The 25365-nt window shown below is 42.8% G+C and overlaps 1 protein-coding gene across 16 annotated transcripts in view; it reads left to right on the top strand.

Moving 5' to 3' along the window:
- Positions 1-25365, top strand: part of fryb (furry homolog b (Drosophila)) — a 49997-nt gene that overhangs the window by 18596 nt on the left and 6036 nt on the right. For 7 of the 16 annotated variants that reach the window (XM_028982931.1, XM_028982922.1, XM_028982918.1 and 4 more), the window contains exons 4-52: positions 378-517; positions 1599-1689; positions 2010-2089; positions 2183-2263; positions 3554-3722; positions 4079-4171; positions 4278-4376; positions 5288-5389; positions 6480-6583; positions 6677-6785; positions 6968-7054; positions 7216-7387; positions 7498-7630; positions 8097-8204; positions 9007-9244; positions 10228-10407; positions 10541-10627; positions 10785-11044; positions 11131-11320; positions 11505-11629; positions 12315-12372; positions 12495-12586; positions 12674-12846; positions 12988-13148; positions 13799-13909; positions 13997-14151; positions 14326-14425; positions 14549-14723; positions 14838-15094; positions 15844-15990; positions 16239-16407; positions 16566-16656; positions 16789-16871; positions 17473-17623; positions 17720-17823; positions 18521-18706; positions 19897-20098; positions 20520-20671; positions 20978-21168; positions 21297-21391; positions 21484-22127; positions 22214-22311; positions 22410-22586; positions 22865-23005; positions 23338-23517; positions 24035-24199; positions 24355-24429; positions 24582-24752; positions 24921-24929. In XM_028982931.1, coding sequence (XP_028838764.1) covers positions 378-517; positions 1599-1689; positions 2010-2089; positions 2183-2263; positions 3554-3722; positions 4079-4171; positions 4278-4376; positions 5288-5389; positions 6480-6583; positions 6677-6785; positions 6968-7054; positions 7216-7387; positions 7498-7630; positions 8097-8204; positions 9007-9244; positions 10228-10407; positions 10541-10627; positions 10785-11044; positions 11131-11320; positions 11505-11629; positions 12315-12372; positions 12495-12586; positions 12674-12846; positions 12988-13148; positions 13799-13909; positions 13997-14151; positions 14326-14425; positions 14549-14723; positions 14838-15094; positions 15844-15990; positions 16239-16407; positions 16566-16656; positions 16789-16871; positions 17473-17623; positions 17720-17823; positions 18521-18706; positions 19897-20098; positions 20520-20671; positions 20978-21168; positions 21297-21391; positions 21484-22127; positions 22214-22311; positions 22410-22586; positions 22865-23005; positions 23338-23517; positions 24035-24199; positions 24355-24429; positions 24582-24752; positions 24921-24929 — 7161 coding nt within the window. The remainder of the gene's footprint in view (positions 1-377; positions 518-1598; positions 1690-2009; positions 2090-2182; positions 2264-3553; positions 3723-4078; positions 4172-4277; positions 4377-5287; positions 5390-6479; positions 6584-6676; positions 6786-6967; positions 7055-7215; positions 7388-7497; positions 7631-8096; positions 8205-9006; positions 9245-10227; positions 10408-10540; positions 10628-10784; positions 11045-11130; positions 11321-11504; positions 11630-12314; positions 12373-12494; positions 12587-12673; positions 12847-12987; positions 13149-13798; positions 13910-13996; positions 14152-14325; positions 14426-14548; positions 14724-14837; positions 15095-15843; positions 15991-16238; positions 16408-16565; positions 16657-16788; positions 16872-17472; positions 17624-17719; positions 17824-18520; positions 18707-19896; positions 20099-20519; positions 20672-20977; positions 21169-21296; positions 21392-21483; positions 22128-22213; positions 22312-22409; positions 22587-22864; positions 23006-23337; positions 23518-24034; positions 24200-24354; positions 24430-24581; positions 24753-24920; positions 24930-25365) is intronic. The other 9 variants (XM_028982924.1, XM_028982928.1, XM_028982934.1 and 6 more) reach the window with 7 other exon arrangements.

The following is a 25365-nucleotide window of genomic DNA, read 5'->3' as shown; positions in this document are numbered from 1 at the left end:
TTATAAAATTTTGGTTTCCTGTATCAGATTCCTGAATCACAGTAGTTGACTGACAGTTATGAATATATTGAGACAGGGTGTGTCTTCATGGAATTGGATGTAATCACCCCATTTTATCCCCACATTATCACATTACTCAGAATAATTACATTTATGGCCAGATACATTGTCAGTACCCTGTCATATAGATTACTAAAGCGGTGGGATCATGAAGGTCGCAGAAGCTGTTTTGCTCTGTTCACATGAGTAGAATAAAATGTGCTGTCTGCCGTTTGTGGTCCGCTGTAACCTTTTGGCTTGTATATTTGGAATTGCAGTCACAGATCATCACATGTGACCAGGGCCTCGCTCTATTTCCCTTTCTTTCCCTCTCTCAGTTGATCAGCAGCATGAGTTCCCTGGCCGAGTACTGTCTGCCCTCCATTCTGCGCACGCTCTTTGACTGGTACAAGAGACAGAATGGTCTGGAGGACGAGTCACATGAGTACCGACCCAGAGCAAACACCAAGTCCAAAAAGTAAGACCTTCTAGTTACCTAAAGATGTGTTTTAAACAGATCTCACATGCAAACAAAGACGCCATTTTAAAAACACAATTTAGTCCAGACTGGCATAATTAGCAGTATAAGCATGTCTGCCCCAGTGGTATAATACACTGATTTACAGCTACACCTACTTCCCCTAATAGACTAACCCCACTCCACGCCCCCTAAAGTCAGCATCTGTCTGTGCATAATACTCACTCAAGGGAAATTCTACCTGCCAAGAGCAATAGCCTGCCGCTCTTCTGGTAATTAAAGGCCGTCGATGGCACACTGGTGCATTGTTCTGTAGTTGGATTAGTCATGTCTGAAGACGTAGCTCTTACGCAACAGCACTGACGTAGGCGCGTGTTTGAAATTAAGTTACAGACAGACGCTGTTCGCTTGAGGCCCGAGGAAAATGAATTGCAGCCACAATGTGCTGGCCAGTGAATGCTCAATAGTTGCCACTGAGACCTTTGCAATTTACTCAGATTACACGTGTGAGAACCTGGAGATGCGCATGTGAATTCCTGGTAATGGAAGAGTTATTTTTGGCAATTTGACTGGGAAGAATAATCTACTTTAGAGTCGTAATGTCATTAGGTTTCATTCATTTTGTCAGAGAAGTGCTTTGTTCTGCTGGGTATGATGGGATCTGCTTGGACCTAATTTTGCTGAGCCTCACCATCCCACTGTTTGTTGTCTGTTTAAGTGTCTCTTGAGGGGGTTGAATGAAAGATGAGTTGAGTTATGATCTGGTTTATATTTTCTTAGAAGCCTGCTCTAGGAAACTTATTTGGCAATTGGGCCGGCCTATTGTACTGTTATATTGCAATTACAATTCTTTAGTGACATGCTGTCATAATCAAATTCATTTTAAAGTCACAATAATGATATTGATTAATTATTTTTCTACCATAGGTCTTTCAAAAAAAGGGGAAATATAAAAGTGTGATTAATGTATTGATTATATTTATTACATACACTTCTCTATGACACAAACATGCCTATTTATTCACTTGAAAGAATGTGATCCTTAATTCATAAAGAATTAATTATATGTTTTTTTTTACAGTGATGAACAACAGAAAGATTATTTGCTGGAAAGGAGAGACCTGGCTATAGACTTCATGTTCTCCCTGGTTCTCATTGAAGTTTTAAAACAGGTAGGACGTGCTCCTTTCCAGTCGGAAGCTGTGATTAAAGCTTGCTGTCAGACTCTGACAGACTGGCTGTGGTGACTGGCTGTTTAGTAGGTGTGCGCTGCCATTCCCACCACTCATCTGCATTTCAATGAATTAGTAACAGCTCTGCTGGGAGACTTCCTTGCCATCCCTCACACTTCTTGAGACTACAGTTGACAAATTTATCCCAAAACTCGGGCCACTTTAGGATACAATAGAATTGGTTCTTTATTGTTGTTTATTCGGTTTCTGTTGAATTGACGTTTCTGCCTCTCACCCCCTGTTTGTCTCTGTCACTCCAGATCCCGCTCCACCCTCTCATTGATGGACTGATACAAGAAGTGATCAATCTGGCATTTAAGCATTTTAAATATAAAGAAGGGTATGCAAACTATTATGACTCTCACATTTAGATCTAACCTACCATAAAATGATTTAATAATTGATCGCTCTGTCTCTCTCAACTCATTTACAGATACCTAGGACCCAATACAACCAACATGCACATTGTGGCTGACCTGTATGCTGAAGTTGTGGGGGTTGTAGCCCAGTCCAGGTAGGTCTGGACTTCTGCTAGGTCAGGAAACAAGCCAAATTTTCCATAAATAACGGAATATCAGAGAAGTTTCTATGCTCGTTTGTAAAAGGCATGAGCTCTCATCTCTTAAGTGGCTGCTAGAGACAGAGGAATTCTTCTTTCTCTCATCAGCATTTCGTATGAAATAGCTCCCATATAGAAAACCATTACCGTGATGGATGACGGGCAGGACTAAAGACAGGAAATGTTCTATCAATGCCACCTTTAGATGGAGTCGATATGTACTTGTCAGTGAAATGGCCAAATTTTGATTTGGATAAATTTGGAGATCATTAATGGAGAAATTAATGATCCTGATTGTGCAAAACCTATTGTAAAATAAATAAAAATCTGTTTTTGAGAATCATTTATTTCCATATCTGACAAGATAACTTAGTCATACGTTTTGAATAATTTAAGAAAAACGAAGAGATAAAGGGAGTGAATAATCCATGTTTTTGTTTGTTTTGTCTTTGGACGAAGAGAACATAAGAATGCAAATAAATAAAAATATGCACATGGCATAAATTGTGAGTACAAGCACACACAGCATCTGTATTGCTGCTGTTGGGTGTGAAGAACAGTATGTTTGCTGCATTCAAAACAAACAGCACTTGAGGGAGGGAGCGACCCCTCCCCTGCTTTCCCAACTCTCCCCTACCAGATGCCATTCTAAAAATAGGGTCAAAGAGGTGCATCTCCAATCCCAAACTCTACACACGTGCATATGTGCCGACTTGCACTGTCACATAAAAAAACTCATTTAGATAAATATGATTGAAATACCACAGATTCACATGCTTATTTTCTATTATTAGCTGGGTGTAACTAGTGTTTTGGACTAATTTGATGCCAGTGAGTTACAGGAATGTGGTTAGCCCTGACCCATTTGTGACCAGTCTTGTGATTATGTTACTGCGACGGAACTAGTGGGCACTCCTTTAAGCGAAAAAGGAAGGGGGTAGAACAAAATTACTTTTATAATCTGTACTTGGGACAGATGGCAGCACTGTCAAAAATGCATCTCTCCCAACAGATTATCCCCTCTGTCCTTACCCTTGATAAAGTTCATCAGCCACTAAAAGCCGGCAAACACATCAACAAACAGGTCAAGCCTGCTAATAACACTGTCCGCTGCAGATGAGTCTGCCTCGTAAATCACAAGCTCAGTAAATTAAAATGGTGGGAGAGACTCGCCCCCTCTAATGGGCTACTTACATTATTAAATTGACTCCTCTTTCACTTTGTCTGTGTCTGGCTGCCCATCAGGTTCCCTGCAGTGAGGAAGAAGTTCCTTGCTGAGCTGAAAGAGCTAAGACAGAAGGAGCAAAGCCCCTACGTGGCGCAGAGCACCATCAGCCTCATCATGGGCGTCAAGTTCTTCCGCATTAAAATGTACCCCGTTGAAGACTTTGAGGCGTCATTCCAGTTTATGCAGGTATGAACAAGGCGAGCAGCTCATGTTCACTGTGCATAGAAACACTCTCTTCTTCATAGCTACACTTTTTGTTGTATCTCCTTGTACCTCCAAGACAAGTAAATATTAGCTGTAGGCTCATAACCACTGTTAATTGTAATTCAGGGGTGGATCAGCTTGTGTTTGATGCTGTGAGCTCTTTCCCAGAGACATACGCATCAACTGTTAAATTAAGGAAAGTTGAGATAAAGATAGCAGAGGAACGGTGTCAAGAAAAAAAAAGGTCCGTGTTTATGTTTCAACAAAAGAGTGGGGACTGAAATTTACGACCTCTTTATTAATATTCCATGTATCTTGTGGTCATTTGTGCTTTCCAGGAATGTGCCCAATACTTCCTGGAAGTGAAGGATAAAGACATCAAACACTCCTTGGCTGGACTCTTTGTGGAGGTTTTAGTCCCAGTGGCTGCAGTGAGATGACCTTCTACCTCAGTCTTTATATTTATGTCTTTGTTTGCACTAAAAAAGCCATATTCAGCTTTGACACTCTGACCCTCCCTCTATCCCTCTGGCTTAGACTGTGAAGAATGAAGTGAACGTTCCATGCTTGAGGAACTTCGTCGACAGCTTGTATGACACCACCTTAGACCTCTCTTCAAGGAAGAAACATTCTCTTGTAAGTCTTTCGTTCCTCATGAAGATGGTTAGGCTGATTCTTCAGATAGTTCAGACATGGCTTCATAAAAGAAAAAGGGAAATGTTAGTGAGTAGACAAAAACAATAATGTGTGCATGTTCAGGGGTAAGATTTTTTCTTTTTTCCCCTAATTGTTAATTCGATCTGCTTCCTTGTACGTTTTTTAGTGGTGGATTCAATCAGGGCAGGAATAACAGATGAGTCAACAGGGAAACAACCAGTCAGTGCTATTTTAAGCCACTTTAAGGGTCCCTTTCAAAAGGGACATTCAGGGCCATACACTAAACCAGACCAAGTCCGGCTTCAGGCCATGTTATCTGAGGGAAATGAATTTGTCTATGTTGGTTTTACACCACCTGATCACATGCTTAAAACAATTAATTATTCGTTTCACTTTTCAAGCACTGAAGAAAATTTGTATTTCTACAAAAATAACTTGTGGAATGTGAGAGACTTGGTGCGATTTCCTTTCTTTTATATGTTTAATAGCCTCAAGATGATAATTGTAGGGCTTTCCTTCTCTGTAAACAAACTTTTCTCACACCTTGTGGACCCTGATGCTGTATCACTAGAAAAGACGCTTTTTTGTTGGCTTCACGCTGCCTTAATTTTTTGCAAAAAGTGTATTAATGCAGATTATTGGTTGTAGTATAAGTACATAATCAGAGCTGCTTGGGGCCTCCTTTTCAGCTTTTGGCCTAAGGCAATTACCTAGGCTACCTGGTTATGACAGCCCTGCAAGCAGTTATATAAGTATTCATAAAACATTAGCAAAGAGCCAATCAGCAGAAGGTCTTTTTTTATACCATTTGAGTGTTTACACCAAGTTATAATATTATGAATAATGATTATTATTATTAATACAAATGCTAAATAATTTTGCCTTTACAGGCACTATATCCTCTGGTTACCTGTCTGCTGTGTGTGAGCCAGAAGCAGATATTCCTGAATAGATGGCATGTCTTCCTCAACAACTGCTTGTCCAATCTCAAGGTAAATGTGAGCAGAGACAATTTACGGAATGCTGCAGGCCTTGAGTGCTGTGAAACTGCACAATGACTATTAATGCAGAAGACAAATAGACAAAAAAATGCCGGTTATATAAAGGCTTGGACAACTTTCTGTAACATTTACTTCATGATATACTGCATAGAACATCTTTCAGTAATATAATTTTTTTCATAGATAATGGCAAACATTCAGTTTGCCATTCATGCTTTTGTTTTGTTGCAGTGCACACAAAATGTTAATGATTATTGTACCACGGGGCAGTATATTAAAAAAAGTAACTTATTCTAGAGCTCATTTAAGTTCCCACTTCGTTTTCCAAACTTACCTGAGAATGTGGCAGTAAAATATCGCGACTCACCTCACAAACCCCCATCAACCCTTTCTTTCATCTTCTGTTGAGAAATGCGTTCTGATAACAAAGAATAAGACAAAAAAAATATGTGCAAAATGTTTATGAAGGTGGCTGGGGAATGGAGGGAATGCTTTCTTTGTTGTGCAGGGAGGGTACTCGAATACTTGCTCATATTTTTCCCAAGAGACAGTCTGTACCCTTTTGGTTCATCTCCACAGCTGGGGGAGGGGTGGGAGCATGTCTCTTTAGTGCTAATGGGTGGGAGAGTGGGGCGGAATGCTAACTGACAGGCGTCCTCGTGAGATGTTGCGTACCTTTCTCTTTACGCCATCCATCAGATTATACTTACACTGATGGATTCCTTCCTCTGTCAGGCAACACCTTTGGTCTTATCTCAGAGTTTTTGGGTGTAGGCTATGTTTAGAACCAGCTAACAGTTGCCTGTCTGTCAGACTAATTACTATCAGTGCATGCAGGACATATAATAGATTTTCACCTGGTGTATGGTGATATATTAAATGCTAGTTAAGTCCAGTAATAACATGTTCATGAGCAGTCATATCAGAAAGTGAAGTTATACTATTAAATTTGTAATGACTGTTAGAAATATATGCTTTGTTAAATTTGTGGACTGTGTTACTATATGAAACATTTTCATTCATATCACCTGCAAACAGTTTTCAAACTTCACTATCATCATAATGTTTATTTTTCTTATAGAATAAGGACCATAAAATGGCACGGGTGGCTCTGGAGTCCCTGTATCGCTTACTCTGGGTCTATATGATCAGAATCAAGTGCGAAAGCAACACTGCAACTCAGAGGTATTTTTAAAATGTTATTATTTAAGATCTTCACATTTTATTAAAAAACCAATCAACCTTTAAACAGATTGGGACTCTTTCTTCTCTACACAGCCGCCTGACGTCCATCATTTCCACGCTGTTTCCTAAAGGCTCACGCAGTGTCGTTCCCAGGGACATGCCACTAAACATATTTGTCAAAATCATCCAGTTCATTGCACAGGTATTATTTATTTTTCATATGCGCTAACACACATTCTTGCACATGTTTAATGCGTCACTGGTTTACCTCACAGTTGACAATCTTCCAGATCATCATGGTGATCAGATCTTACATAATGTCACACTGTGTCAGATGGTGTATGCAAATAATGTTTATGGTTTGTCTTTCACCTTCGTATTCAGGAAAGACTGGATTTTGCTATGAAAGAGATAATCTGCGATCTGTTGTCTGTGGGAAAATCAGCCAAAGCTTTCAGTCTAAATCCAGAAGTAAGGCAAATTCACAGATTAATCATATGATTTTAAGAATTTACATATTGTTTTTTCAATCGTGTTTGAAAATGTTTGAATATCCTCCTTGGTCTTGTGCCCTACTGTTTTAGTACTCCATCTTTTTGTGTTTGTAATTTATTTATTGGTGTTTGTCACAGAGGATGAACATTGCTCTGAGGGCCTTCCTGGTCATAGCTGACAATCTGCAGCAGAAGGATGGGGAGCCACCCATGCCCAACACAGGAGCCACTCTGCCATCAGGAAACACCCTGAAGAAGAAGAAGACCTATCTGAGCAAGACCCTGACTGAGGAAGAGGCCAAACTTATAGGTAGAACATTTCCCATATTTATTCCCATGTCATTCTCTTTTATTTGTGTGTGTGTTTGTGTGGATGTAGCTTATGCTTTGGCTGTACTTTCTTCCACATCTTTGCTGTAGGCATGGCACTATATTACTCCCAGGTAAGGAAGGCCATTGATAACATCCTGAGGCACCTGGATAAGGAAGTGGGTCGCTGCATGATGCTCACCAATGTGCAGATGCTAAACAAGGAGCCCGAGGACATGATCACGTACGTGCAACTGGCCACAACTTCTGCACTTCACGCAGTCACTATGCAGTCACATGGTACCTCACAAAAGCCCAACTAGCTCTCATAGCCATTTATACACTTACATAAAACCATCTCCCTCATAGAGCTCTATAGCCCCCCTTCCCACGTACCTCTCATAGCTCCCTCATAGCTGGCATGGCTCACATCACCCCAGGGCAGCCCATGGCATAGGCAATATATGCAATCCATCCAGGCGGTGCCACAAACGGAGGATGAAAAAAAAATTTAACAAGCAACTATTCTTCAAACTATTTGGTATTAATGCATCTTAATCTGAAAAGAACAAGCAAACATGAATTTACATTCTTAGCAAATCCTATTAAATAGTAGTGATAATAAAAATGATAAATAACTTGAAGCTCAATATATCAAAATTTCCCCATACGCTTTCTGTATTTTCTTTCATGCTGTTTTTTATACATAGGGGTGAGAGGAAGCCAAAGATCGACCTGTTCAGGACATGTGTGGCGGCTATCCCTCGCATTCTTCCTGATGGCATGTCTAAGCCTGAACTCATAGACCTCCTGGCCAGGTGAGGACCTCGTACACCTCACTTACCTCACCAGGCAAACGGTGTAATTCACACATCCATTCATTTAGGTCACAAGTACCTCTCACATCTCCCACATGCCTCACACAAACCCCACATACAGCACTTCACATTATGCTTGCCTTGCAGACAGCACATACAAACAAGTCTTCTGCTCTACCTCACACTGCGCACAAAGCACAACGTTTGTTCATACCACTCACATCTGTTCAGTCAGTCCACAAATACCTCACATGCTTCACACTTCTTCTACACCACACTGCAAGTTAGCCTCAAACATTTTACACATACTTCTCACATACCTCACACAGCCCACAAATACATATATGCATTGTTTATCATTTGTAATGCACCGTACACACATTGCATGCCCAATGTGCTTTTACAGATTGCTGAACACCTGCTATCTGAGTACTGGGTACGTGTGGTGTAGCATAAGCTTTTGGGCCCTAACGACCGGGTGTCTGCACAGTTGAGAGCAGTTCAGAGGAAAACCTGTTTCTGATCCAGGGTCCGATTCCAGAGGCAAATTCATTCACAGTAGAATGTCAGTTCTCTCCTTGTTCAGAGAGCAGAGCAGTGGAGCGATATATAGAATCTCTTATGTCCTGCTACCCTGTCCTTAGAACAGTTAAACCAGAGCTACTCATGACAATTCAGTCAGTCTAGAACTAACATTCAGAATATTCTTTTACCATTTTGCAATTACCAATAATTAACTACTCCTTTCAGAAAATGACTGAAAATCCATAATTAAATGAGGATTGTTATTTTCCACTCACAGACTGACTGTCCACATGGATGATGAGCTTCGCCTCATTGCACAGAATTCTCTACAAAGCCTTCTACTGGACTTTTCAGACTGGCGTGAAGATGTGCTTTTTGGCTACACCAACTTCCTACTGCGGGAGGTGCAAGACACGCAACAGGGCCTGCAGGACTCCTCCATCAAACTGCTGCTGCAGCTTCTTACACAGTGGCGACTTGCACTGCAGGCGCCAGGGAAACTGCGCTCTGCTGAGGTGAGCCTTAACCACAACAGGACTGGTACCACGCTGCTGCTGTGAGCAAAATTAAACACAACAGTAACAGGGTTAAACAGCATAAGCTACATCCACTCACACAAAAATAAAAGAGGATGGCATGGGAAGAAATATGAATATGCTCTACCTATAAGTTTGGCCTCTTCCCCAGGACAGGGTCTTGTTCAGATAGGTCTTCTTCTTGGTAACTCACTAATAACAAAAACTGTTCACCCCAATTCCAACCAGTTTAAATTGTAGTGTGCGGCAACATGGAAATGGTTGGTTGAGGGTAAAATTGATTAAATGGGTGAAACAATAACAAAATAACTTTATCGCTCACCCTAAGAAGCCTTCAACTGGTTGACTTTACTGACAATTTTGGGGAGTAACGACTTACATGTAACCTAATTTAAACTGACAAGTCCTGGCATCAAACCTGTCTGTTTGGATGTTGTAGCTGGACTGTCAGTGCACTGTATCCTGCCAAAAAATTATTAAAGGGTTAAGGTCGGCATCTGCCATTATAGTATTGCCATATAGAGCTTTTGCTAATTGTAACAAATTGTAACAAATTACATCACCAAAGTAATCTTCCCAACACTGTTACTGACACAACACACACATCCTGTGAGCAGGCTTTCAAGAGATATGACCTTCCACCACATAGCTTATTTGAACTGTATCCTGCACTTGCTGCTTATTGCACTTCTGGTTAGACCTAAACTACATTTCGTTGCCGTGTACTTGTACATGTGTAATGACAATAAAGTTGAATCTAATCTAATAAACCAAGAAATGTGCAGCTAAGTGAACTGACAGTTATGCAATGTCACACTATAGCTGTAACTCTTGCGTAATTGCACTGTATGGCTGACTGAGGATCAGTGAGAGTGCTTAGATTAGATCAGATATATCTAAGGTTTTACTTTATATCGCTAGGTAATCTATAGGTTTTGTATGTGTATATGTTTCCTCCCCAGCTGTCCCATGGTGGAGGTGGACGTGGGATGGCAGATCGCACTCCCCACTGTGCTGTACTGCATGCAGTGGAGGGCCTGGCCCTGCTGCTGCTCTGTTCCTGCCAAACCAGCACACGCAAGCTGGCTGTGGCTGTGCTTCGTGAGATACGCTGCCTCTTTGGTGCCATTGGTCAGGCAGAGGTGAGCTTCATACATGCAGGGTCATTTGGATATGTTTTTAGTTGGCTCAAAAATAATTGTATTATACAAAGCTTACAGCTTTGATTCAGCAAATTTATGTGGTTCATAAATATTGTGGTCTTTCCACCATTAGGATGATGATAAGCCCATGATTGAAGTGATGGACCAGATGAGCTCAGCAGTGATGGAGAGCTTTGTCCATGTTGCTGTTTCTGACTCTGTGAGTGAACACACTCAGTTTCCTATATTAACACATTAAAAATCTTTGGCCTTTTATGTCATGTGGCATGAACAATGAAATGGATTTGAAAAGCATGTGTAGGTTGGTGAGTGAGTGCACTGTGTATTTGCTCAATAATTGCCTCCTTTACTTACAGTCCACCCTGCCCCTGAGCCACCATGTGGATCTGCAATGGCTGGTGGAGTGGAACGCGCGGTTGGTGAACAGCCACTATGATGTGAAGAGCCCATCCCACGTGTGGATCTTTGCCCAGTCAGTGAAAGACCCCTGGGTGTTGTGCCTCTACAGCTTCTTAAGACCTGAGCACCTGCCCAAGCACTGCCCCACCGCACTCAGCTACGCCTGGCCCTACGCCTTCACCCGCCTGCAGCTCCTCATGCCATTGGTAGACCCCAAGTGAGTGACAGCCAAACACACACAAATTAAAATCATTGCCGACTCAAAACCTCACGTTTCACCATTGCTGTCTTTGCTCTCCAAAGTAGTCCAGTGTATGCCAAAAAGACCAGCACACCAGGGCCAGCTGATGGCTATGTGACTCTGTGGAGAAATTACCTGATCCTTTGCCTGGGTGTGGCTAAGCCCAGCATAATGAGCCCCGGACACTTAAGGGCTTCCACACCAGAGATAATGGCCACCACTCCAGATGGCAGCATCACCTACGACAACAAGGTGCTCCTCCTGACATTTATATATCAGCACAGTCAGGACTGCCTGTGTGTTAATTGACAATCCAAGGTTTTTTTTTATGTGTTTCTTTCACTGGTAATATAATAATGTAACCTGATGTACAATGTACCATTTTGTTATTTTTTTCATTGTCCTGTTAACTGACATTGTGTATATAATGTGTTAGGTGATTGGCACACCATCAGTAGCCTGGCTTCTGAAGCAGCTGGTACCTCTCATGAGAGCCGAGAGCATTGAGATAACTGAGTCTCTGGTGTTGGGCTTTGGACGCACCAACTCCTTGGTGTTCAGGTAAATGCACCCCAACACATAGCATCACAAAAGCTACTTCATCAGCTATTGATGGAGCTTCTCTCAGGCCTCAGTGATATGTTCTTTAACCATATATTACCTGCATGTACTCTAATTGACATAAATGCTGTTGTAAATGGAAACAGCCCTCTTTAGAGCTATCCCAACCTAGGAGTGGCACATATATGGTGAATGAGTAGATGTTGGTTTTACTTGACTCATAAGTTTGCTCTCTAGTTTCATTTATATTTGATATAGTTTTAGATTTTGGAATTAAATTATGAAAAGATACTCTCTTTTTAATGATTAAAACCCTAGTACACCACAGAAAGACTTCTGAGTCTGATTAAATACATAAATACGAATAGGTGTTCCAGTAAAATAGGGGTTAAATAAACAAGTTGAGGCTTATTTTTCACTGTCTTTACCACTAAACACAAATATTTCTCACAGGCATTCTATTTAATCCAGAGGGTTTTCAATTCAAAGAAAATGTGATCAGTGTGGTTTGTAGGGATTACTCTACATGCTGTAATCCATTGTATTTTGTCTGATTGATTAATGCTGCGGAACAATTACAAACAGTGTTCTGTCAGATAAAATAGTCCACCTGCCAACAGACACAATCCATTTTAATTTACACAGTATCACACACATTCCTCTCTTATGCCCACTGTGTGTTTAGGGAGCTAGTGGAGGAGCTCCACCCGCTAATGAAAGAGGCACTGGAACGAAGACCTGAGGTGAGTTTCTACAACGTGAGCCTTTAAGCTTGGCGGGAAAGATTTACAGCATAGGGATCTTTAAACAGCCCTGAAGCATTTACAAATTTACCTGCAGCTTAAATCATGTGCTGGCATTCTAGAACAAGAAGAGACGTGAGAGGAGAGACCTGCTCAGACTGCAGTTGCTGCGGATCTTTGAACTCCTCGCTGACTCTGGGGTCATCAGTGACAGGTGGGGTTCGGTCATCACACAAACAACCACTGTTCACCCTGCTGTCCCATAAGTTGCAGAAACAACTGATAACATGTGTCTCTGCAGCACAAATGGTGCCTTGGAGCGAGACTCTCTGGCTTTGGGAGCCCTTTTTCTGGAGTACGTGGATCTGACCCGGATGCTGCTGGAGGCCGAGAACGACAAGGAAATGGAGATCCTGAAAGACATCCGTGCTCACTTCAGTGGCATGGTGGCCAACCTTATCCAGTGTGTGCCAGGTAACAGTGCTTGCAATTCATTAAGAACTTAAAAACATAAGAGTCAGTAGATTGAATCAGTTCTTGACTCACTGAAATGAGAGGTTATGTAAGGGCCCTGACTTAAGACATTCACTAATTCTCTCTCTTTCTTTCTTTTAGTTCATCATCGGCGCTTCCTCTTTCCTCAGCAGAGTCTCAGACACCACCTATTCATCCTATTCAGCCAATGGGCTGGACCTTTCAGTGTTATGTTCACGCCTTTGGACCGCTACAGTGACCGCAACCATCAAATCACCCGATACCAGTACTGTGCTCTAAAGGTAGCACGTACAATTCCAATCACACCATGCGATCAGAACACATGTACTCACACGGTCCACAAACTCATAGTACGTTTAAGGCAGATCTCGTGAAGAATCAAATCTCAGCAAATATCATGTAGATCTTGTGAGGCTATCAGTTAGAACAGAAATATGTCAGCTGACACAGTTGCCTAAAGCAACAGACAGCATACACAGGCTGTACATGCAGGAGGTATGTACAAAATGTATGTCTTTTAAAACCGGTTTGAAGGTTTGCTTTTCAGCTAGAGAATCATCAAACAAATTTTTTTTAACCTGCTGGAACACACCTACCCCAAAAACTATGAATACAAATAATTGTCATTCAACAGTTAACTTCCTCCTAATTAGATATAGAAAAAATCTAGATCCGTGTTTCGTATTGTGGGATACAGACCCCATGTCAGTTTTTGGATGAGGCATGAGCCATTTACAAATAAGGATTTTCCTGATCACATATGAAATGACTGTAAGTAATGAATGTGTACATATACAATAACTAAAATAAATTTGGGTTGTGATTTTTCTTTCAGAATTTAAATTCAGATTGGATTGCTGCATTCTTATGGGGTCATTGATAAAAAAAATAGTTCCTGAGACATTAATTTGCTTTTATTTTTCTTTTCAAGGCAATGTCTGCAGTCTTATGCTGCGGTCCTGTGTTTGACAATGTGGGCCTATCACCAGATGGCTACCTCTACAAATGGCTGGACAACATCCTGGCCTGCCCTGACATAAGGGTTAGTGTTATATCTCTAGCCACATTACTATGGTCCTTTTTGGTATTCTGTAATTTTCCATGATGACATTTCATCCTGTTTTTACAGGTTCACCGACTAGGTTGTGAGGTTGTCATCCTACTCCTGGAGCTCAATCCTGACCAAGTCAACCTGTTCAACTGGGCAGTGGACCGTTGCTTCACTGGCTCTTACCAATTGGCCTCTGGTTGCTTCAAGGCCATTGCAACTGTCTGTGGGAGCAGGTGAGAGCAACATGCTGTCTTAGACCTCAACCCCAAACCCCAGAATGTTGCTGATGTAGGATTTCGATGCTTGAAAAGTCAAGTCAAAAATCGTTTATTCCAACAGCACTTATTTTTCCTGAAGGACTATCTATCCTTTAGCTTCTCAAACCGTCTTTGTTCTTATACCTTCAGAAATTACCCATGTGACATTGTGACGCTGCTGAACCTGGTCCTCTTCAAGTCTTCGGACACCAGTAGGGAAATCTATGAGATTTCCATGCAGCTGATGCAGGTGAGGAAACACATTCAAAAGCACACCTCACACCTGCTTCACACACCTCACATGAGGATTCATAACTTCACACCAATACTGAGAGGCATTCAGAGAAGTAGGTCTCACTGTTTTTCCACTAAGCAGGTACTGGAGGCAAAGCTGTCCGTTTACTCCAAGAAGATCATGGGGCAGAAATCGGGGAACATTCTGTATGGCACCCATGGTCCCCTGCCCCCACTCTACAGTGTCTCGCTATCCCAGCTCTCAAACCAGCTGGCCAGCATGTACCCTGAACTCACACTGCCTCTCTTCTCTGGTAGGTTTCCAGTCTCCTGGTTTTCACATCTAAGTGTGAAATATTAAAGATGCCATAGCGGGATTGTTTCCTGACACAGCAATATTCTTTTTGTTTGATCTCATATACATGCAGAGGTCAGCCAGAGGTTTCCTACCACCCACCCCAATGGCAGGCAGATAATGTTGACGTACTTGCTGCCATGGCTCAATAACATTGAGTTGGTTGACACCGGCCTGCTGCCCCCCACATCCAGCCCCTGTACCCCAGAGGAGGAGGCTCGTGGCCACACAGACAGTCTGGGTCTCACCCATCGCCTAAAGGGAAATGGCTGGGGCTCCTTGCAGGCCACTGCACTGGTGCTCAACAACCTCATGTTCATGACGGCCAAGGTACTACGAGTCTAATATTTTTACAGTTCTGTCACTTTATTATAGTTACCTATAGTTGCCTATATTACTGTGACCTATACACCACATGGCAGAAAAATATATATATACACTAACAATCAAAGGTTTGGACACCACTACTCATTTATGGGTCTTATAGAACATTATAGAACAAAACAGGACTATGAAATAGCACACTCAAGAATATGTACGAAACCAAAAAATAGCAAACAAAGCAAAACGTTGAACAGTCGAGTCTTTCCAAAGTGGGGAGCTTTTGCTGTGATGGCAACATTTCAAACACTTGGCTTGTTAGACAACAGGGATAATCACAGTCCTGAAAGGTTATGCTGGACACTTTCTTATCATTTACTCATGTTAATAAACATCTCATGAAGCAGCTTTTGATGATGACAATAGTGAACTAGGCAAAGCAAAGCAAAATGCTGACTGGTTTTGAACAGCATACACTGTAAGTGCAATTTAATGGATGAGAAACTCTGCTTGTACCTTATCAAGCATTTAAATGAAAGTCAATGCATTAAAGACAGACCTGTAATGTCTTATTCAGCAGCCAATAATTTGAGCGTTTGTGGTTTGATCGTGTGTTAACAGAGACTATAATGTAAAATGAGTATCCAGTCAATTCCCTTTAATTCTAGATTTCTTTTAACGAAATTTTCTTTTTTATATAAGGCAGGCCAAATTAGTAATGATGTACTTTCACATTTGTCTGTCAACTGTGTGCACAGTATGGAGATGAGGTTCCCGGTCCTGAGATGGAGAACGCATGGAATGCTCTGGTGACAAACGACAAATGGAGCAACAACCTGCGCACAACTCTGCAGTTCCTCATCAGCCTCTGTGGGGTCAGCAGCGACACCACCCTCCTGCCCTATGTGAGCACAATTACCTACTGCACCACAGCACTCTCCGCTGAACAATGCACTGTCTGCTGCAAACACAACACTACCTCAGGATGCGGGTGCACATTCTCAGAAACCAATATCATGTAGAAGCTGCTGACCCATTACAAAACTATGGAAACTCAAACACAGCTGCGGTGGCAGATGTCAGCAGGATTCTGTGACTTAAAAATGTGGTACATATTTATGTTTAGTTATAAAATGCTCAAACACTCTCTCAGATTAAGAAGGTGGTGATCTACTTGTGCCGGAACAACACTATCCAAACCATGGAGGAGCTGCTGTTTGAGCTGCAGCAGACGGACCCGGTCAACCCAGTGGTATTACATTGCGACAACCCCCCTTTCTACCGCTTTGCCGCCAGCAACAAGACTTCTGTTGTAGCCTCGGGTGAGAGAAGCTGGCTTTTTAAATTCTGAAGTATAGAGGAATAAACAAATTATTATTACTTGGATTGTGCAGTGAATCAATCTGAAATAGGTTTGTCTGCATTGTTCATAACTAGGATGCATAACTAAGATTGTAACATGTTTGCTCTGTTTACTTAGGAACCACCTCAAGCAGCAACACTGTAGTAGCTGCTCAAGAGAGTTTCCAGGAAATAGAAGACGCCAAGATCTCTAGAGAGACTGAAGAGAAGTAAGTCCTGTAGAGCCCTTATGGCAAACTTTCATTTAAATTCTACCTCCCCAGTTAACACTGGCACTGCAACACTGGAACATTTCATGCGTGTTTTGTGTCACCATATGTTCACATAATGTTTTTTTACAGGCTGAGCAATGTAGCTCGGGCCCACAACAGACTGGAATCTCGTTACAGCAACAGCTCTGGTGGCTCATATGATGAAGAGAAGAGTGAGTGTGACCTCTGATCTTTAGCACTGATATAAAAATGACAAAACCGGATGAAATGTAAATAGATGAAAATAACCAGATAAAAACAATGCATACAATTAGTAAGGAGTAAGGAAACGGACCCGTAATCGGAACAGTGCTAGTTCGAATTCCGAACCGCCAAGGTGCCACTGAGCAAAGTACCATCCTGTCAGGGCTGCAGACTGGGTGATGGGTTAAAAGCAGAGAACTTTTAAAGCAGTTGCAACGTGTGCTGTGCTGCAGTGTTTGACAATGACTATCACTTCACTTTCACTTCAAATGGAACAAAATCACCACAGCCACAGCAATATTAAAGCTATCATAGACTAATACTGTCTGTGCAAAGCTACAAAGGTTCTGCTAACTTGTGAAGCTGAGGAATTGGAGGAAGTGTTTGCAGGGGCTGAGTTGCTATTTTGTCTGCATACCTGACATGACTTGCTGGGGAGCTTTGCATCTTTCCAGTTATACTGTTATGCTGTCAGATGTGTTGACAGCATAGTGTATAACTCATTTGTGACAGACACAAGGTGCCTCGTATTGTCTTTTGTGATTGTGTCTCTCATGTCCATGCTCCCAGACGATCCGCTCCCACCGTATGCAGGCTGGCTGATCAGTGTTTTGGAGAGCAACCGGCCACAGGCCCTGCCCATGCCCATCAACGGGGGCTGCTGGGCTCCACTTGTGGACTACCTGCCTGAGACCATCACCCCACGGGGACCTTTGCACAGGTGACACATTTTTGCACATTTGCTGTTTATTCCACAGAGGGTTTTCTAGAATTGTGAATTGTAAGGCAAAGAGTTTCTGTGCATGTTTGTGTGCAGGTGCAACATTGCGGTGATATTTATGACTGAGATGGTGGTGGACCACAGCGTCAGGGAGGACTGGGCCCTTCATTTACCTCTGCTGCTACATGCTCTGTTTCTGGGTACGTTACCTCTGTCTCTCCCCCTCTCTATTGCTACAGGCCTCCTAGCTGCCCCTCTTCCACAGACTGTGGAAGAACTTTTTTTTGAAAACCTAAATATTTTTCATATTATTATCACCATTGCTATGTTCCACACACATGCAGGGTTCTATTCATCCAAAATAATGCCAGCAATGTAGAAAATATGTCTGCCGTTTGAAAAAATAAGGAGTCTGCCTCATATCTCCTTTCCAGATCATCCTTTTATGTCATTGTTCTTAACTGTCAGCACAGAGGCTTTTTTTTTTGTCTGATTGCGTGGTGGAGCTCTAACTCGATCTGATCCATGATGTTTATCACTTTGTGATCTGCATTCCTAAACAGGCAGCAATTTCTCATTTAATTATCTTAAGACACACGCTGGTCCAAAATTAAATGAATCAGTACTGGATGCTAACATATTGATAATCACCATCACATTGTCACCATCACATTATGTCACACCTAGTCATAAACAAGGTATGAATACTGCTGTTCTTCTGTCCTCCTTTTAACTCTGTTGACGCTCTCTGGTCAGTAAATGTTAATTAAGAAGGTTCAGATGTGATGATGCTGCTCTAAACTATGGGGAAGATGGAGATCATGGTTTTGTGTTAATGAAGGTGATGCTCTGGTGTGTAATGCACTGTTTGTGTGTGTCTGTGTTGGGGTGGGGCAGGTCTTGATCACTATCGGCCAGAGGTGTTTGAGCACAGTAAGCGGCTCCTGCTGCACCTCCTCATCGCCCTGTCCTGCAACAACAACTTCCAAGTCATCGCCTCCGTCCTGCTGCTCACACGTGAGATCGGCGACAATAAAACCCTCACCATCAAGTCCAGCTATCAACCCGAGTACCTCTACACAGGTACAAAAACATCCCAGTGACACAAAACATTATCTATTTAAGGGAAAACCCCTTTCAAATGAAGTATGCTTGTAATTCCATTCTTTTTTCATAAAGCTCCTCTAGTCATCATCCTAGACACGCCACAAGGCCATTCCTTTATATAAAATGAACGTCTCGGGGCTCAAATGACACACGCTGCTGTGCAAGGTATTATTTAGTACCTTTGGTAACTTGCCACAGCCCTAAGGCAACAGAGCTGTAACACCCTTCAGAAACCAAATAATGAGTCAGCCAGCTCCTCAAAAATAAACACAATGAAGAAACTGTGATTAAGATATTCACGTGTGTTACGAGGGCGGGACGGTGAAATGTGCCAAGGAAATGCCCTGGCACCGAAAAACACTTTAACCTGACTTAACCTACTTATTTCCTGAGCTGTTGTTCTTCTCAAAGGATGTATTATTTCTGTCAATGTTCACATCACTAGATTCGATTTCCTTTGAATTTATGCTTTGGATTGGTTCTGAAATTATGGTTGAAATGTGCCAGCCTAGGGGTATGACACATGAACAAAAGAAAAGAATACAGAGCCCACTGACACAAAACAAAGCAATTCAACAAGTAATGTATTGATGAAAAAGCTAAATAAATATATAAGAAATACACAAGAATAACAATGAATAAACGGCAATCAAAACATAAAAGAAACAAATACATTAGAGCAGCTAGGCCCGACAACGAGTTGTGATGGCCTGTCACACAGAAAATGACAGAATACCAGAAATGATGGCAACAGGTGATGCAAGGGAGAAATGCAGAGCAGATGGGGGAGCAGGGCGGGGTGGATGGCATGGCAAAGCACATACTGGCTATCCTTAATTAGAGGTGGGAGGAACAAGAGGGATCATTTAGCCATCATCATCCAGGCATCCTGCACCACGGGATGTAACAATGCTACAGTAGTCCTCTGTCTATCTCTAGTGGTACCCCGGTAATATGTAAAATGCAGATAAGGTGCTTGGCTAAAACAGATTAAAGATTTTTCCTTGTTGAACTGACACCTGGTTTAAGTTGCATTTTTTTTCATGCTAAATCGAATAAATGAAATAAATTGATCATGACACTTCTCATTTTGAAATCACTTTGGATTTGGATCTCATGCAAGTGATCATTGTTCTGAATTGACTGATACCGTGTCCCCTGCACAGGGGGATACGACTTTCTGCGGGAGAGGCAGGCATCTCCAGTGGCTGACTCAGGCCTCAGTTCCTCATCCACTTCCTCCAGCGTAAGCCTTGGAGGCAGCATGGGCAACCTGCCTCAGATCAGCACCGAGCTGGAAGAGCTGGATGAGTCCTCCGGCGAGGGAGACGAGAAGACAAGCAAGCTCATCGAGTTCCTTACCACAAGGTGAGAACAGCACACTGTGATTTTATCATGAACTACATTAGAGAACGTTTCAGATGCGCTGTTAAATATATTCATATAAGAAACACACAATTGATCAAAGTGATTTACGGAAGGACAAGTCAAAAATTGAAGGACAGTTTCTTATTTCAGGCTACCGATAACATGTAAATACCCAGATGACCCATGTAAATACCCTATATGGACTTGTAAAATTGTTCTTGAATGGTTACAGCTCCACCTGCTGGCCATGGTGCTATCTCTGTGGGTGTGTGTGTGTGAAAGAGAGAGAGAGAGAGAGAGGTTGACTTATAAATTGCATTGCTGCAGCACAAATTGAGACACAGGTCTGCACAGGGGAAGTGCATGTGGTGTTTGTTGTGTTGACGGCGGTGTGGTTTGACTGGTGGTGGGGGTGGAACAGTGCCTGGAGTACTGTCCTGTCATTGCTCAGAGCGTTTGGTCCGCTGTGGTGCCACGAGGACATCACTCCCAAGAACCCCAACTCCAAGAGCGCAGAGCAGCTTACCAACTTCCTGCGTCATGTGGTGTCTGTCTTCAAAGAGTCCAAATCAGGTGACACAACTCAGTATTTTTCGAAATTGAACTGGCCTAAATCTAAGTCTTCATCAGATTCGTTGAGCCCAGTTTCACAATTTCACAATTTTAAGTGTAGAACAAAGGATGCACATTTACTTTTTATATTATTATTGTTATTAATATTTAGCATAATGTATTGCATTTGTTTATTTAAATGTACTTGTGTTTCATAATAGCAAAAAGATGCTATATCACTTGTTTTTCTGCATTGTATAAATATCTCACTTGATGTAGCAAATTTTTCAAATTTAAAATGTTCCGTCTGGCGTATTTGTTATCTAGCGGACTTCCACCTGGAGCAGCAGCTGAGTGATGTGGCTCTGCAGACGGCTCTGTGCAGCTCTTCACGGCACTATGCTGGGCGCTCCTTCCAGATGTTTAGGGCGTTGCGGCAGCCCCTGTCCCACCATGCTGTCTCTGACCTGCTGTCTCGCCTGGTGGAGGTGGTGGGAGAACATGGGGATGAGGTGCAGGTGTGTGTGTGTGAGACATGATTTTGTGTGCTTTATTGATATTATATTTGATCTTTAATCAATTTAACAGTATCTGAGTTTACATATTTGTACTTTTTTGTATATTTGAACTCTGCCCAAACTAACAGGGCTACGTGATGGAAGTGTTGCTCACCTTGGAGTCTGTGGTGGATAATTTGGCTGAATGTTTGAAAAACAGTGACCTCATGGCAGCTCTAACCAGGTGAGATGCTCATCAATGCGCCCCGTTACTGAGAAAATTTTACATACAGGTCGGCACTTGACTTGTGCTCTTGTACTTGTGCACATGAACAGAGCCTCTTCACCTGAGTTCCTGGTCATTGGTAAGCTCAACTCTAACAGGAAGAGTACAGGCCAGCTCAACCTGTTCCACGGCGCCGATGGTGGCACCGCCGAACGCAGCCGCCACCAGCGCAGCTACTCCGTGCCAAAGAAGTTTGGTGGTGAGAATGGCGCCAATGGTTCGTCTTCAGACCCCCCTCGGAGTGCCACACTGGACCGCATCCAGGCCTGCACCCAACCTGGCCTGGCCCACCCACGTTCCTCTCCACGAAGCTGCTCCTCCTCCTCCTCCTCCACCCGAGATACCTCCAGCCTTCCGATCACCGATCCCAACCACGCTGGGCACCCTGCATCCCTGTTGGCCACCATCTTCTGGGTGGCGGTCTCCCTCATGGAGTCAGACTTTGAATTTGAGTACCAGATGGCCCTGCGTCTGGTGCATAAGCTGCTGGCACGGGTTCCTCTGGACCGGCAGGAGAACCGTGAACGGCTGGAGAAACTGCAGGCCCAGCTGCAGTGGAGCGGCTTCTCCGGCCTCCAGCAGCTGCTGCTGAAGGGCTTCACTTCCCCCGCCACCTGCGACCTGACGCTGCAGCTCTTCTGCCAGCTCACCCCCGTCTCCCGTGTGGCTGTGGTGGACACCTCACAGGCAATAGGTGGGCAGCACACCACGATCCACCATGTGGTGAGATGTCCTGTAGAGAGTGTATTCTGAATCCTCTGTATCACTTCACTTTTTCAGGTTTCCCTCTCAATGTCCTTTGCCTGCTTCCACACCTGGTGCAGCATTTCGACAGCCCCACCCAGTTCTGCAAAGAGAGTGCAGAGAGGATAGCCCAGGTCAGGAAACCAATTTCTGCCCAAATAGAAGCTCCATATCCAAATACTGCATGTCAGATTTCCCCATTTATATACCATGTGTTCATGATCTGCTACAGGTGTGCCTGATAGAGAAGGACAAGAACACCAAGCTCTCCCACCTGGCCCACGTGATGACCTTGTACAAAACCCGCTCCTACACCAGAGACCCTTTCTCCTGGGTCAGCGTGGTCTGCCGCTATCTGCATGAGGCCTTCTCTGACATCACCCTCAACATGGTCATGTATATGGCAGAGGTGAGTGGAACGGCCTGCCTCTGAAATTTTAATTTTCCTTTAATACATACTAAATTGATGTGAAGAGGAATTCTGTTTCCTTTATCAGTTCAGTTAGAGAACAAAAAGGACAATAGCTGAAACATGAAAGATCTGTGTGTAATATGTTGAAATTTATAGTGGGTGGAGTATATGTGTGCTTTATTATCAGGATGTCAGAACAATCTGGATGAAAATATAGAATATATTAAATATGTTCACCATTCTAATAGAACAATAATGTCATTGTTTTTTCCCAGCTGTTGGATAAGGGACTTCCCAGCATGCAGCAGCCCCTGCTGCAAATCATCCTGAGTCTGCTGAGTCACATGGACCTGGCTGTCATTCAGGTCAAGCCTTTCAATGTGGAGGTGCTCAAGATTATAGAAAAATTTGTTCAGGTAAGCACTCTGCAAGCAGTTACTACATACCAGACAGATCAATATTGCTCAAAATTAAAAATGGGGTAGTGGTGTTTTTTTTTAATTTTTTTTTTTTATATATGTATATATTAACACTACCCCATTTTTAATTTTGAGCAATATTGATCTGTCTCTATATATATATAAAAATTATATACTAAATTACATTTATTGAAGGACATTATTTCCTTTAAATAAACATCCTGTATTGTGAAATTCCATAAACTGTTCCCTTAGATCAGTTAGTCAGCACCAAAGACCTTTTCATAATGAGAAAAGACACTTTTTGACAGTCTCTGTCTGGTTGGCAGTCTGTACACTGGAAGGAGGCTCTGAACATCATGAAGTTGGTGGTGTCTCGCTCGGCCAGCCTAGTCTTGCCTTCCTACGGCCACGGGGACTTCTCGCACCTGGAGGTCAGCCGCGTGTGGGACAGGTCCTCCAAAGCACTCCCGGGAAAAACACTTGACTTTCACTTCGACATTTCTGAGGTTAGAATTTAGCCAAACTCCCTCTGACAAACCGCTCGAACTGATATTGCTTTCCTTCCTTTTTTCTGGTTTTGTTGGAAACATGCTCGGTGTAGTACTGGATTTGAATAGGATAATGGGTTGTGCTTGTTCAGTAGGTAAAAGCAGTTTTCTTCCTTTGTTTATTCATTAGGGTAATTTGGAAGGGCCGTTTTATGGCGCAAGTCAATTGAATCTAAAATTGGGCTTTGGTTGGTTTGTTTAAATTTATATACATTTTTTGTTTGTATGTGACCTGTTTGTTTGACCTATTTTGGAGCTCTGCATTCAAAGTGACTGTTTAGTGCAGCATCTTTAAATCTTCACATGTGATTGGAAAATGTTGCTCTAATTATGCCTGTAGCCCTATTTGTGACTGTAAGGTTAGCATTGAAAGGCTCTAAATAATGTACTTATAATATTGTGAAGCTACTGGTGACCTGATAGATGCACTGCTGGTGTTATTAACATTTGTGTATGTATTGCCTTTTTGTTCTAGACTCCAGTAATAGGTCGGCGATACGATGACCTGCGCACCTCAACAGGAAGGGACGGGAAGGCCAGAGCCATCGCTGTGACGCGCAGTGCCTCCTCCACCTCGTCCGGCTCAAACTCCAACACAGTGCTGGTCCCTGTCAGCTGGAAACGGCCACAGTCCTCACAGGTGACTACACTAACTCAAATGTCAAAAAACAATGATGTTCCACATTTACACAGTATCCAGTGTGCACATACATGCACACTGGACAATGTTAGCAGTATTACATCATGATTAGGCCATGGTTTTGGAGTTTCTGTAATGTGGTCTCCTGTGTACAGAAACGGACCAGAGAGAAGTTGGTGAACGTCCTTTCCCTGTGTGGCCAGGAAGTGGGCCTTTCAAAGAACCCATCGGTGAGCCACTGGCCTCTTACACTGCACACTTTCTAAATAAATCATTAAACCTACATCAGAGTTCATCTGGATGTCCCAACTAATATTAACCCATTCCAAATGTAGAGTTGGAAGGTGTGGTTCTACACTGAGCTCTGACCTCCCATCCTCAGGTCATCTTCTCCTCCTGTGGAGACCTGGACCTGATGGAGCACCAGCCGAGCCAGGTGTCCTCAGAGGACGGCACGCGAGAGCAGGATACGTTGGACGACACCGCCTCTGAGCAGCAGTTCCGTGTCTTCCGGGATTTTGATTTCCTGGACGTTGAGTTGGAGGATGGAGAGGTGAGTTCCATCTAAATGAGCATCTCATGGCTCTTTTTTGGCAGTCTTTTTCTTGTCTGTGGACCTTTTTGTATGTTGTGCTCTTTGCCTTCCTCTTTTTTGGTAACGCTTGGTGTCTGACGCACTGTTTGGGTAACACTTTCTCTCTCTCTTTCCTTTGCTGCTCAGGAGCTGCAGGTGAGTTTGTCTGTGTACTTGTGTTTAGTAGTGGTAGGAGGGTGTTGCATGCCTTTGCCAGTGTTGCCAACTTCTTAGCATGCTTGAAAAGTCACCATAAGGTGAAAGGTTGCAGGTTCAAATCCTGAACCGTCAAGATTTCACTGAGGTCCCCTTAGCAAAGTACAAGCCTGTGTGCTGTGCATCACAAAAACAAATAGATGTTCCACGTTCCTCATTCAGAGTGTACAGTGGGTGGGATTCAGGGTGATGCTCACCCACTGACTCTGATTTGTATTGCTCTAATTGTAGCGACTTGTTAGAAGGTGTCCCTATAGAACATTGCAGGATTTTTTGAAAACAGAGCCCCTTAGGGGTGTTCCAAATGTAAAGTTGGCAACAGTGGTCAGTGCTCCGTCTCTGAATGTACACATTGCATGGACTCATGTCCACTTGT

Source organism: Denticeps clupeoides, chromosome 6 (genome assembly GCF_900700375.1).
Source record: "Denticeps clupeoides chromosome 6, fDenClu1.1, whole genome shotgun sequence".
Lineage (NCBI taxonomy): Eukaryota > Metazoa > Chordata > Actinopteri > Clupeiformes > Denticipitidae > Denticeps > Denticeps clupeoides.
This window is presented reverse-complemented; position numbering and strand designations above follow the sequence as displayed.